This window comes from Anolis sagrei, chromosome 4, assembly GCF_037176765.1.
Source record: "Anolis sagrei isolate rAnoSag1 chromosome 4, rAnoSag1.mat, whole genome shotgun sequence".
Classification (NCBI taxonomy): Eukaryota; Metazoa; Chordata; class Lepidosauria; order Squamata; family Dactyloidae; genus Anolis; species Anolis sagrei.
In genome coordinates this window covers 128,393,752-128,409,052 of record NC_090024.1, presented here as the reverse complement: position 1 = coordinate 128,409,052, position 15,301 = coordinate 128,393,752, and the positions used below count along the sequence as shown (strand labels likewise).

Below are 15,301 nucleotides of genomic sequence, written 5' to 3'. Positions count from 1 at the left end.
ATTACATTTCAGATCTCACCCCACCAGTCGTATTTGTATATATGTCTAGCTACTAAGGCTCACCTTCTTGCATCTGAAGAAGTGGGCTGGAATCCATGAGAGTTTATGTACAGGGTGAGGCAGCATAACTTCCTTTTTTCAAAACTTAATAAAACCCATTGTATGAATCAGAATTTTTTAATATATATATAATGTAGGTGCATACCTAAAGTTTTGTTTTACATAGTTTTGAAGATCAAATTAGGTAGGTGACATTCCCCATTCTCCATACACTGAGTAAACCGATTTCTGGTGTTTGTCATGACTCTTGCCAGCATAGCAGGTGTTGTGTTCGCAATTTCTTCCTGGATGTTGGTCTTCAAATCTTGTAGGGTCCTTGGACAGTTCACATAAACACGGGATTTCAAAAACCCCATAGAAAAAAATCACAAGGGGCCAAATCTGGAGAGTGGGCCAGCCACTCCAAATCCGCTCGAAAAGTAGGCCTCAACAGCAAAAGCACGCTCCTCACTGTTCCAACGCATGATGAATTGGGTCAGGACAAAACTTTTGTGTGTCGGCCTTTTGTAAGCCGCACCGAGTCCTGTGGGAGATGGTAGCGGGGTATAAATAAAGGTTTATTATTATTATTATTATTATTATTATTATTATTATTATACTCCCGCCTCTTGAACGAGACTACTAGCGCTCCGCTATGTCTTCAACCGACTGAATGGCGCGCATTTTAAAAAAGGAAGTTATGCTGCCTCACCCTGTAGTATTGAATTGATTCATCTTAAGGTGACACAAAGCTCCTTCCTTATTTTTCTTTTAAAATTGGCTGTCATTGTTGGGGGTGGAGTGGGGGGGGGGTGGACATTGACTGGTCAGTCCCTGGACAAGATGGATTGCTCTTGAATGTAGGTTTATTTATTAATTAATTATTTGAAAAGTTTATATTCCACCCTTCTCACTCCGAAGGGGACTCAGGGCAGAGCACAACATATATATGGCAAACACTCCATGCCAGGACATAAAATAACTATAAATATACACAAACACTAAAATCAGTTATATCTACTTTAATATTGCTATAACTTAAATATGCTAGTTGGAGTATCCTGTCAGGGTCATTATGCTCTCAATAATTCACTCTCACTTGACCACAAAGATTCCTTTCCATAGGAGCTTCTGAGAGCAGCAACACAAACTTTTACCTTGTGGGCACTTTCCAGGAAATGTCAGGCAAAACATTGTATCTAATATGATGGACAAGGTGTGGGAAGATGTGGAGAAACTCTGTCAGCCAGTGGGCGACCGGTTGGCCATTCCTGGCCAATGTAATTCTGCTCCTTATTCTGAGCAGGCTCTACTTCTCTTTCTTTCCCTCTCTTGCTTGGAGTTAGGAATGAGTCAGTGGCTGACCTGCTTAGACGATGGACTGTGGTCACTTCCAGAAGCGTATTGCAAGCTGGAGTGTGACACTCCACATCCTGTTGCCAATGCTGAATTGAAGGTGCCTGAATGCCTGAAAGAGAATCACGACGTGGGTTCTGTCTGCACTTACGAATGCAAACCTGGATACTATGTAGCAGAAACTGCAGATAAGCCCAGGAAGTGAGTAAAATCAAGAATGTTTCTCTCTTGTCAATATTTTCCTTGGCATGCCCCTTTTCTTGGCAGAAGCATTTTAGTCTATCCGGATTATAATACCCTTTTATGATAAACTTACTTTTTTCAAATACAGTTTTGTTTTTGTTTTGGGGTTTTTTTGGTTTTTTTTTTTTGCAAGTTCACAGCCTCTTCCTCACATTGTCCTCTTATTTTTGGGGAGGGTGCCCATCTTGTCCATTCAGCTATTCAACATTTTAGTTCCTGTTTAGGATAAGGGAATGAATAGTCATGAGTCTTTCAAGATGCAATTTTTCACAGGATAACTGTTGGATGATCATGTATCACAGATCTATCCTTATGACTTCTTCAGCACATGCTCAGGGGGGATACAACAAGTGGTCATATGCTTACTCTTGCTTTTTGATGACTTAACTCATTGTAAGCCAGTCACAATTTCTTCATCTCCATCTTCTCTTATCAAGAAATGCTTTTAACAGAAATTTGGGTTACTGTAGTGGATACATTGGCTAGTTTTCATTCTTGCTGCAGGTTTCACCACCCTGTTTTGAACACATTTTCAGGTGAAAACCAAATTGTAAGCAGCATTTGATTTCCATATCCAGCTTTTATAGGGTTTGAGGGAGTTGGAGGACAATTTTCATGTAAAGATTCCTAGAAACATCTGGGAGCAGTAATTTACTGTCATGGAGTGGGTGTGTTATGCCTTGGCGAGGCAAAACAAATCAGGAACGTGTGGGGAAAACTCTTGGGCCTGTATATGGTGTATGTCTGCCTTGGCCCTTCCTGGGGCTTTTTTTAATACTAAATTTTTATTTGGTATAAAGAAAGAAAGAAAGAAAGAAAGAAATATATATATATATATAGAGAGAGAGAGAGAGAGAGAGAGTGTTTCCAAATAAAGAGTGGAAACAATTCAGTATAAAGAAAAGTAGGAGATAATAGTGAAGAAAAAGAAAAAAAGATAAAAAATATTAATTCTTCGCGAGTCCAACTTTGTAATCCATTTGGTCTTCCAAATAATAACGCAAGGAAAAAAGGGAAAATAAAGCCCAAGGTTTTACTTCCATTGTGTCCAATTTTATTATCTTATTTATGGTTAAGTATCCTTATTGTTCTTTTCTATATATTTCTCCACCTGTGACCAGTCTGTTTGCTTGATCGGGTTACCCGTGTTTCTCTTTATTAAAAAGGTTAGTTTGTCCATGTCTTTAATTTCATTTATTTTTGTTATCCGTTTGGTCTCCTTCCGGTATTTCCTTCTGTTTTCATACTTTCGCATATATTATTCTAGCGGCTGTCATTAAATATATAAACAAAACGTCTTCATTTGAGTCTAGTTTAATGTCCTCATCCGTAATTCCTAGTAAATAGTATTCAGGTGTTTTTTGGGGGGGGAAAATTGAGAGAATTTGTTGGCATCATTCATGAATTGATTTCCAATATTTCTGAGCTTCTCTGCAAGTCCACCATAGATGGTAGAAGCTACCTTCATGTTCATTGCATTTCCAGCAGTTTTTAGAGGTGTTTTTATACATTTGTTTTAATATTTTTGGAGTCATATGCCACCGGTAGAACACTGTCATCCAATTTTCTTTTAAATCAGTTGCGTATGTATAATTAATTTTTTTGTTCCACATTAATTCCCAATCTGTCAACGGTATTGATCTTTGAAATTTTCAGACCACTTTAACATACAATTTTTATTAAGGCCGTTCCTGGAGCTTTTGTCCTACATATGTGAACTCCCCCTATACAATACTGTTTAAACTTAGTAATCTTTGAGCTTTGTTCCATTAGTGCTCCATTTCATTTGGTTTATTTGTTCACTGACATTACTTTCTTCTCACTAATGTGTTTGCTATTATGCAAAGATGTGTTTTAAAATTAACACATTGACCTCTGCCTGCTAGTCTCGGCAGTCCCTAATGATAGCTAATTATCAGTTCCCAATGATAGCTAGCTACTTCAAAGTGTGATATAATTAGGCAATAATTGTGCATTGCAGTTATTGGATTGTCATAAGATTGCATCCCTTTTCCTGACAATATATTGGTGCTTGACATTGTTCTAACAGGCAGAAACTCCACAGGCACATACTTATGCACTGCCATACTCAACAATTCCAGCAACTATAGTCTGTCTTGATAAAAAACATCCACCCATAGAACTGAAAGAATATACTAAGGACATTAACCCCAATTTTTTTTGGGGGGGGGGGGGAGTGGGCGTGTCATATTACCATGGTGTTTAGTCCTGTAGCATTACAAAGCACATAGTTCTGTTTGTGATTTCTTATTACATGTTTTTCTTTCTTGCCTTTTCTCCCAAAATCATCCATTTTCAGATTTATTACATAAGCGAGTGCAGTTTCTGCCCACTTCATTAAAAAAACAAACCTCTGGGCATACTTGGATTTCCTCTTTCTCCAAACCTGACATTCTGGCGTAGAGCTGAAGCACTGATTTTAAAGAGACACCATTCTGGGAATACTGGGCTTTCCTCCCAATCTCAGTAGTCTCCATTGCAGAAGTCCTAAACTTAAGAAGCTAGCAGTACAGACATGCAAAACAAATATATTATCAAAATTTGGTATTTCTAATGGTTAAATCCATTTTTAAAAATTGATTTATGATGGGCATGGAGAGGAGGTCCCCTTGCAGAAGAGCTCCATCACACATCAATATCTCATTGTTTTCAAAGTGTCAAGAAATGAAGGGGGGCAGCGTGGGATAATGTTCTAAGAAATCTGTATGTTGTTTGCCACTATATTAGGGACTTAAGCCATTGTTCTGTGGCCAGCAAAATTAACTCCAAGATGCTAGATAAAAATGTAAATGACCTAGCTAGTTTTCTTTAGTCTCCTTTCCTTTCCTATTGCCTTGCTAGGTCCATGTAGATTAAAAATGCTTATCCAGAATTCCTAGCTGGTAATGAAGATTTTTTTGCAAAATTTTCAACTATTTGCAGCAAATTAAGCTAGAAATTAATGTGGAAAGAGGAAACGGTGACATTTTGAGAGAATCTGAAAAAATGGGATAGCTGAGGATTCATTGGTTTATCCCTGCTAAACAGTTGGAGGATATGAAATGCTACTTCCAGGCGAGTGCTGCTGCTCTCACCAGTGCTGGCAGCTGAGCCAAAGAGTTCCTTAGATCTGATACTAGCCTACAAATCATTTGATCTGTGCTCGCTTCGGCAGCACATATACTAAAATTGGAACGATACAGAGAAGATTACAAATCATTTGATCTACCACTGAGCCACTGAGCTATAGGTTGGCCCCCAATGGGTGTGGAAAAATTGATAGAAAAGGTGTATTCTGGTTCTTTTCAAGGCAGGCAATGTGTTGTTCTGTGTGGAATGAGAAAGAGACTTTTCTGGAAGTCTTGCCATTAAGTTATCATTTTTCCTTTCTTTGCATATTTGAAGGAGATACTTCTTTCTGTTTCAGCATGTTATCAACATCCTCATCAACATTTTCTTACAAAAGCTTGCAGCTCATTATTAAATTAACTTTGCATTTTAGATTTGGGAGCTAATATTGAGAAACAGTAATATGCTTAAGGGAAGTTCATTATATTCATAAGTAGAGGTGAGATCCTAAGCAGGGGCTTTTTGAATTTAAGCTCCTTGGCTATAGAAAAAAGTTATCCATATCGTTTATACGTGTAAAGTGGTAGAACAATAATATACAGAGAAAGTAGGGAAAAAAATAAGAAAATGGCAAAAATATATAAGGGAATGATTTTTCCCTTATTTTCCCTTATTACCCTCCGCCTTACCCCTCTTTACTTTTAATAATATATATATAAAAGTTATCCATATTCTGGCCATTGCATTTTGTGAAAAAATGTAATATAGATAAGACATCTATCTATCTATCTATTAGGGCTGGGCGGTTTCGTTTCGTTAATTCACAATTCGTTAATAATTCGTTAATTTTTTCAATTACAAAACGATAACGAACCATTCTGGAGCAATTTTTTAAAAAAACAAATTTTTAAACACGTTTTGTAAATGCTTCGTATTTCATTATTGTATTCGTTTCGTTATTGTTCTGAGGTCGTTTCGTTATTATTTCCGCATGTCTGGGGCAAGTTTTTTGTTTAATTAGTGAAAAAAAATTACAATATCACACCAACAGTCAACAACAGAGGGAGAGGGAAGCTTCAGAAGTTTTTGGAGGTTTTTTAGCATATTTCGCGGTCGCGTCCGCCATTAACGAATCGATTCGTTATTGTTTCGGAAATCGATTCGTTAATGTTTTGTAATTTTTTTAATATTTACGAAATTTCGTAAATATCGAACTTTTTAAAAGGAAAATTTTGTAATTATTTTAAATATCGAAACAAAAAAAAAAACCCCAAATACAAATCGATTTTAGAAACAAATTTTTCTGTTGTTACCCAGGCCTACTATCTATCTATCTATCTATCAATTGATCAATCAATCAATCTATCTGTATAAAGCCAGCATGGTATAGTAGTTTTAGTGCTAACAGGGATTGAATCCCTATTCAGCCATGACTTCCGCTGAGTGATCTTGGACAAATCACAGTTTCTTGGGCCCTTCCAAACAGGCCCTATATCTCAGAATCGGATCCCAGGTTTTTTGTTTATCCTGGATTATCTGGCAGTGTAGACTCTTATAATCCAGTTTAGAGTGGAAAACATGGAATCAAATCATTGAATGTAGGGCCTGTCTGGAAGGGCCCTCAGCTTAATAAGGAGGCAATGGGAAACTTCACTGAATAATTCTTGGCAAAGAAATTTTAGGATACGGCCACCCAGAGTCAACCTAAAGGCATATAACTTTTTAAAAAATCAATACTGAGAGCAATGTTTTTAAAATAAATGGGAGAAAAACCATAAAGTAGGCTAAAAAGTTATGGACTATGCCATAGTAATTACAGTGTAAACTGCATGATGAAAGTTCTTGTGGTCATTAAAATCTAGAGACAATTTAGGACAATTATATGCATGTTCCTTTATAATGGATTGGCCAAGTACAGTGTAATCTCTATCTCAGTATGTTGGGATGGGTAACTGCATTTTAGCTGAGCAAAGTGATGTTTCTTTCTGGGTCGAGGTGTGTAGGATTGGGCTTTAAATGCTTGGAACGAGTAAATCAGTTGCTCTCACCATTGCAGGGAAAGCATCAGAAGTGTCTACTCAGTCAAGGGTAATCTGGCACTAAAGGGCACAAAGATCTTCACCTCTCTACCTCTGTATGTCTCACTGCACAGAATATCTGGCTGGGCCCTGAAATGTCCGTCCATTCCTTTCCTTTGATTTTAGTCCATACAACTCACATTCTAGGAATTGATCAAAAAACTTATGCAATAACTTAATTTAATTTATCTTAGTTCATATAAATATATAAATGACAGAATAGCACCTTTAAGCTGCTGCATTTTGCATTTGTGGGGGGAAAGGAGTACAGAATTCTAGACTCCCAATAGGCAGTGGATTTTTTTTTAATGCCCACAAATGCTAGATATTATGTCAAAGCTATTCATGCATTGGCATTGCTTGTAATTCTGGCATATTTGCATCTTTTGGGTTTATTTGTAGTATAGGTTGGATTGTACATTTGCTTTAGTCTCTATCTTTAAGACAACTTCTAGCAATGTATATTGACCTTCTGTTGTGCAACAGGAAGAGGAGAGCATCCACCAGGTCCTTATCCCTCCATCACTGGGACTCCTTGGTGCTCAAGCTTGATCCCTAGTGCTGCTGCACTCCAATGTAAAACGTGTAAAGTGGGAGAACAATAATATACAGAGAAAGTAGGAAAGAAAAATAAGAAAATGGCAAAAATATGAGGGGTATTTTTTAAGTAAGGTCCGTTGGAACATAAGTACTCCAAAGTAATAGGCAGGAATTATCTGCCATCTGATCTATTTATCTATCTACAATACCTGGAGAGAAGAGCCATCCCATGTGTACTTATACATTTAGAAAGTGGCTTACTGTTGAATAGAGAATTCAGAATCTTTAATCCTAAGGGCACAAGATCCCATCTAATATTGGAAACAAAACAGCATCAATTCTGGTTAGACTTGGATGGGAGACAAACAATGAATGCCAGGTGCTGAAGGCTATATTTCAGAGGAAATAACTGACAAGACCACCTCTGAGTATATTCCTTACCTTAAAAGAAACCCTAGGAAATTCATAGAGTTGCCATAGTTGACAAGTGACTGTAAGGAATATACAAACAGCTTTTTAAAACTTGTTTTGATGGAAACTGCCCAAACTAGTTTGAGTCAATACAACTGCCTACATTTTGAATTCTTGCAGGTACAGTTAGAGAACTGTGCTAGTGAGTGCCTAAAGCAATTTCTATAGCGTAGCCTATCAGCCACATTTTTCCATTGCTTGGGTGTCTGATTCCTAATGTTTTGCTATCAGTCTGCTCCTCTTGTAGACTTATGAGGATTTCCCGAGGCAGGTTTACAAACCAACACTCAAGAGCCTAGAAGCATATATTTTTGCTTCCCGGCAATATTTTTATCCCACATCAGACTTCATATGAATAAAAACAGAGACAGAACTGAGTCTTTGAAACTGGAGGTACATGAATAACAAACCACCCTGAACAGCCCACATGTTGTTCAGAGCCTTAAAAAACTGTCCACCTCTCTTCCCTTGAAAGGCCAATCCTCGTGTTGACATCCCTTCCTTCCGTTTCTTAGTGAAAGTGGTAAAGATGTTTGATCCCTCCATATCCTCATTTCCCCAGTAGGTCCCACATTATCCAAACAGTTCAGTAGACTGAAGTAAGATCATAAAAGAGGTGGATGTGGAGAAGGAAAATGGAAATAATCAGCAGGGTGGGAGCTGGAAAACCTTCAGAAAGGCTCTGTGGGTGAATGAGAAGAGAACTAGGATGATCAAGAGTGTAGCTTGGCAGCAGTCCACCTAACATTAACGGGAAATGTATGCTGTACATATTTTTGCACCAAAATAATTCCAGAGTTTGTGCCAAGTAAACTCAAATTCTTTGCCCTGCAAACTCAAAAAGCTGCAGTCTGGCTAAAGGATGAAAGCCCCCTCTTTGTTTGCTTGTTTGTTGCAAAGTAAACATTGCCCCCTTTTTATGATTTATGTTAATAGAATTAGAATTGCTGGGTCACATCCTAGAGATCCTGCCAGTACTTTTTAAAGTTGCAAAGTAGAAGAAGTGGACTTAGCCAGCTCACCTCTTGCCCTCTCTTACATCCACAGCAAGTGCCCATTTTATTCCACAATCAGCTAGAACATAAAATGCAAAAAATTAAAAATAAACTAAAATCGAGGTCTTTCCCCAACAATGAACAATCTAGAATAAATCAAGAAATTAAGCCATGGGGAATCCAGAGGTGGGTGGTAGAAACTATTAATTACCACACACCTATATTCAACTTTATAGCCAAAGCATGAAAGAGGCCATAAGACAGGAAGAGATCCACAACATTGGGGACAAAGGTTGTTATTTTCAAAAAAAAAAAATGGAACAATTTTACAAATCCAGGTATATGTCCACAGTCATGTTCTTCAATTGGTATCTCTGAGATTCTTGATGATTTTATCCAAAGAGAGCAAACCTTTATTTTACCACCAATTGACAGGAGAGGAATGAATCATAGGCTCCAAACAGAAATTAAGGAGAATGTGTATTCCCTGCAATTGGCAGGTTTTTCTCTCTCTCACACAAGAGGGTATTGTCAAGAATGTGTGTTTCACCTCTTGCGTATTGAAGTCATGTTTATGGCCCCATTATGTTGCCTTATAATGAGTTTCATAATGCAGTTTAGCTTATTGGACTGCATTATATGACAATGTAAAGCAGTGGTTCTCAACCTGTGGGTCCCCGGATGTGCTGTTGCATGCTGGGCCTGAAATAATGTCTGTTTACAGGACGTTCTCTCTGTATGCCCAACAGGATGCCGGGGTACCTCAGCTGAAGGGCCCTTTAGACTTCAAACAAATGAATTAAATCTTCAAACAAATGAATTAAACAATGTATTGTCGAAGGCTTTCATGGCCGGAATCACTGGGTTGTTGTAGGTTTTCTGGGCTATATGGCCATGTTCTAGAGGCATTTTCTCCTGACGTTTCGCCTGCATCTATTGCAGGCATCCTCAGAGGTAGTGAGGATGAATTAGTGAATTAAGTGAATTAAACACTTTATAAATTTGGAAAACCAGTAGCTTCCTCAATCTGCCAACAAGGGGGCAGGCAACTGGTGGTAAACTGTTCCTTTCTTCCTTAGTGAAATCCTTTGACCCCTCCCTGGGCAATCTCTCTTTACCTTGCTGGCATGAGGTCTCTACTTCCAGCTCTAAGCAGCTTTATGGATAGCCCGAGTGGTCCCTTACCAGGCAAAGTTCCTGCAGATCTGCCAAGCTGAAAAGGTGTCCTTTAGTTTCTCCACAAAGGCTGTAGGAACTATTTATTTTTCCCCAGCAGAGCTGTGGATCTATTTTTTAACCCCCAGCAAAAGCTGTGGAACCTTTCCTTTTCCCCCCAACAAAGCTGTGAGACCTTCCCCCCCCCCCCAGCAAAGCTGTGAGAAATGAAGCTTTTGTGCAGGTGGGAAAGAGAATCCCACACGTCCTACTGTTAGGCTTCAAACAGTGAGACTGAACAAAAGCCCTCCTTTTCCTCCAAAACCCTGGGGAAAGGGGAAGGCCTAAAGGCTCTAACAATGATTGACAGGTTACTGGACCTATGACTGCAACCTGGGGAAGCTACCTGGTTGCCAAATGCATGGCTTAAATAAATTCATGCAAACTAGCAGTGCAAGAAAAGGAATTCAGATCTCCTGGCACTGCCGTGCCAGCACACTGAGTGTTTTGGCCTACAACTTCCAGAAATCCCAACCAGTTTATCAGCTGTTACAATTTCTGGGAGTTGAAGGCCAAAACATCTGGGGACACACAGGTTGAGAACTGCTGGTGTAGATTCATGTAATGCAGTTCAATTCAGTTGAACTGCATTATGGAACTGCATTATATGGCAGTGTAGATGGGCCTATCTTCCAGTCAAAAAACAGAGCAAGCTAAATGTAAGATATAGTGGGAAGCAGTATCACTATAACAGACATTTAGAGCTTCACCTCTTCAGAGAGAACCCCTGAAAACATGCTATATTTATAATCTTATTTAGCCTACAGATGGACAAGGACAGAGAATTAAAATATATTCATCCAGTATTTTTGTTGTTGTTTCAAAAAACAATTGTAGCTGAGGCAGGCTATTTTATTAGAACAAAGGCATTATCCTCCAAAAGATTTGAACTGTGTAACAAGTAGAGCTGCCTAATCTTAGCAGAGGACTTCCTTGGGAATATCCTCTATGTTCTGGGCATGCCTCTTTTGCAGGTGATTAATTATGCTGCATCTTGGCACTTTGAATGACCTAGTCTTCATTGTAGCTGAGCTGTCACTGCAAGTGAATTCTGGCTGAAAACAGGCAAGGACCCGACTCAGACAAAGATTCAGGGGATCAGGTTGTCCTAGTTCTGCTTTAGGTTTCAGATAATAGTAGAATCAAAATCAAAAATGAAGTTTCCAGAGTATAGCAACTACATTCAAAATAATTTCTGCACAATTAAACAGGAGAAAACTAACACTTTCAAACCAGGAACATATTTTTTTTTCTATTTTTTCATACTGTTATTGAACCTTGCTTTTAATGCTTGCAGTTCAACTGAAAAGTCAGGAAAGTAAAAAAAATGAGTTGTTGCAGAAATTTGGCAAGGTGTAGCCTTACAACTTCATCAGACAAGTCTTTGGCAATGTTGTAGGATGCTTCCATCCCAGTTGAACCGTGGAACTCCATGCTGCCCATCAGACAACACAGGCTCACTTCTAGTTGGAGTTCCGTGAATCCACTGGGGCACAGGCAACCTATCATGCTTTCTGTGTTCAGTTTAAAACAATGGGGCCAATGTGGGGGAAAGCTGGATGTTGAAGCTTATACACATGTGAAAGGGAAGTGTCGCTGTGGGCGAGGTGGTGTGCCAGGATTGCCCCAGTGATTGTCGATTCGCCATGGAGGCTGGCGAATCACGCAACTGCCCTTCATCCATGTGATGAGGTCTTGATAGTGCTTCACATTTGTAATGCTAGGATAGAAGGATTAGCTTACTTTACGGAACTGTTGTGCAAGTCAAGTCAATATTATCGAGAGTACTGAAATAATGCATATGGGAAATGTTGTTTATTCTGAACTGAGTTCAAAAGGCTTGTGATGTCATTTAAAGCAATAAATAGCTTGGGAGCACAATACTTGAGGAAGATCTTCCCATATACCTGTACATGGGTTGCTCTTCTTTTGTCTCAACAGTGGAGCAGTATATAGTGGAGCAATATATAGAGCCCCGTCATTGTAGCTGAGCTGTCACTGCAAGTGAATTCTGGCTGAAAACAGGCAAGGACCCGACTCAGACAAAGATTCAGGGGATCAGGTTGTCCTAGTTCTGCTTTAGGTTTCAGATAATAGTAGAATCAAAATCAAAAATGAAGTTTCCAGAGTATAGCAACTACATTCAAAATAATTTCTGCACAATTAAACAGGAGAAAACTAACACTTTCAAACCAGGAACATATTTTTTTTCTATTTTTTCATACTGTTATTGAACCTTGCTTTTAATGCTGCATGTGGTAACTGGATGCACATACACAGATCCATGATATAGTTGTGCTAAATATAGTTTAGCTGTCACCTTTAAATACGGAAACAAACCTGGTTTAGAGCTGTTCGCATGTTTTCATTTTTCTCAGTCAGCTCAACAGACCATATGTCAAAACTTCAATTTTCCACTTGTCATCACTCCCATATTTGTGATGCAAAAGGGCAATGGATGTAATATGTGTGTATGTGTGTGTGTGTGTGTGTGAATTGTGTCTTTTCTGAAAGTAATTTTAGGTTTAGGGTTAAGGACCCTACACTCTTAGCTATTCGAATTGGTAGCATGTAATTCAACAAACAAACATAATTTGTCAGGTATCACTTCAGTATGATGTTTGAAATGAGCTCATGCACTTTCGGGAACAGTTTATTCTTTAACACACACACACACATACATGTGCACATACTCAGTCCTAATTTGGCAGGAACAGTCCTGATTTGTCCCTCTTTCTTGGTTGCTTTGAAAATGCACCAGCTTTTCTCCCTTCCTCCATCTTTCCTCTTTTATTCTCAGTTGACTTCAGTTGGAACAAACTGAGTTCAAAGAAAAAAAATCCACTGCTATTGGGAGTCTGGAAAGAAGTGACTAGTGGATTGCTATAGAGTTCGGTCCTGGACCCAGTATTGTTCAATATCTTTATTAATGACTTAGATGAATGTTTAGAGGAAATGTTTATCAAGTTTTCAGATGACCAGAAATTTGTGAAGGATAGCCAATACTTCAGAAGTCAGGATTAGAATTCACAATGACCTTAACAGATTAGAGAGCTGAGCCAAAACTTAACAATAAGGATAAATTTAGGATACTACATTTTAAGGAGAGAGAAAATGAAATGCACTACTACAAGATGGGCAACACCTGACCAACAGCAGAAGATGTGGAAAAGATCATTAATTGGATTATATGACAGTGTAGATGGGACCTAGAATGCAGAGCAATGAGTTCAAATTACAGGAAAAGAGATTGCACCTGAGCATTAAGAAGAAATTCATCACCGTAAGAGTTGTTCAACAGTGGAAACTGCTGCCTTGGAGTGAGGTGGAGGCTCCTTCTCTGGAGGCTTTTAAACAGAGGCTGGATATCCATCTATCTAAAGTACTTTGTACTTTTCCTGCATGACAGGGGGTTGGACTGGATGGTCCATGTCTTCTTTTGCAATAGGTTTTGTGATAGGTTAAAGATTTCCACACATTTTGTGCATTGTCTAAGCCAGTCACGAAAGAAGAGAATGGTGTAATAGACCAGGGATGGCAACCGTGTGGTGTTTCAGAGTTTTGTTTACTGCTACTACCATTGTCTTTCAACATTTTCAGTGCTGGCTAGGGCTGATGGGGACTGTAATGCAGCTTCATCTGGAGGACCACAAGTTGTCCATCTTTGTATAGAGCCAAAGTAATTACATAAGAAAGAAAATAGGTATGTCTTTTTATGTTTGGGTTTTCCTTTCCTTCTTCTGAGGCTGAAAAAGTGTGTCTTGTCCAAGGTATACCAGTGGAGTTCAATGGCTGAGTGAGTAGGGATTCAAACTCTGGTCTCCCAATGCCTTGGTTAAGCTATGAAACCTTTCCACATGCTGACTCTCAATGCTTTGATTATTCACTGTGAAAAACATTATGGACTGGGATAGTACCTCGGCAACTAATCCTTCCATCCAGAATAAGCACATCTTCATCTCTTTTCCAGCTTTGCCCCTTGGAATACCCAAGGAAAACCTGCAATGGGCAGATAATATGAGCACCTGGGCTAAATTATGGCCACCTTCCTTGGCACCAAAAGTTCTCCATTGAGAGTATGTTTGGGGAGGATTAATCCTTCTCATCAAACACAGCTTTCCCAGTGCCTCCTACAACTTCTTGTGGCTTGCAGATTTTGCCCTTTAAATGTCAGGTGGTTTTTAAAACCCCTTGATTTTTATTTTATTTATGTTTTGGCCCTACCACTAATCCTAAATAAATGTCAGTTTTGTAGAATCAGAAGTAGTAGTGGCTCTGTTACAAAGAAAGGCTTAGAGTGAGTCTTAAAAGCCTCTCTCTCTCTCCCTCTCCCCCAGAACTCTTGCTCCATCATTTCCTGGTGCCTCTTAGTAAATTAGCTTTTGAGCTGGCTCTGTGAGCAGGTAATTAATATTGCTTTTCCCTTCCTCATACACACTGCTTCAGGGTTAGGTAAGGATAAGCATACTTTTTCAGTTACCTGAATTTTTTTTCTTTAAAAAAAGTGTTTTGTTAGTCTTGCAAGAATATAAGTGAACAGTAAAATATCAAACCTGCTTTAGATCACACCAAGGGTGCATCTACATTATAGATGCATTTTGACACCACCTTGAGTACCATGGATCAGATCTATGGAATCATGGAAGTTGTACTTTTACAAGAGTCTTTGTCTTCTCTGTAAAATAATGCTGTTGCTTCACCTAACTAAAAATCCAAGGATTTCATAGCAATGAGCCATGGCAGTTAATGGTGTCAATCTTATTATTTTTTATTCATTTATTTAGAGTTTTTAAAACCCGGTCTTCTCGACCTCCGAGGAGGGACTCAGGCCGGCTAACAACATAAGATTCAATACAATAAGAAAAACATTATAAATCATCAATATAAAATACATTAAAATACAATTCATACAATTCATACAAGTTACAGCAAAAATCAGTTCGTCGAAAAGAATCACGAATTCATCGCCATCCGCCAGAAAGGTCAGCAGTTATTGACTCAGTCATCATTCTGCAAATGCAGTATCCCAAAGCCATGTTTTTACCAGCTTTCTAAATGTCCGGAGGGAAGAGGCAGATCTAATCTCCATCGGGAAGGAGTTCCAAAGCTGAGGGGCCACCACTGAAAAGGCCCTGTCCCTCGTCCCCACCAAAGGCGATTGCGAAGGCGGTGGGACCGAGAGCAGGGCCCCTCCAGAAGATCTTAACAACCTTGATGGTTCATAGGGGGAATCCGTTCGGACAGGTAAATAGGGCCAGAGCCATTTAGGGATTTATAGGTCAACACCAGCACTTT

General features: G+C 38.9%; 1 protein-coding gene across 1 annotated transcript in view; it reads left to right on the top strand.

Annotated features, from left to right (window-relative positions):
- PAPPA2 (pappalysin 2) overlaps positions 1 to 15,301 on the top strand; it is a 162,054-nt gene that overhangs the window by 97,582 nt on the left and 49,171 nt on the right. Inside the window, exon 16 of the mRNA XM_060774411.2 lies at positions 1,386 to 1,596. Coding sequence (XP_060630394.2) covers positions 1,386 to 1,596 — 211 coding nt within the window. The remainder of the gene's footprint in view (positions 1 to 1,385; positions 1,597 to 15,301) is intronic.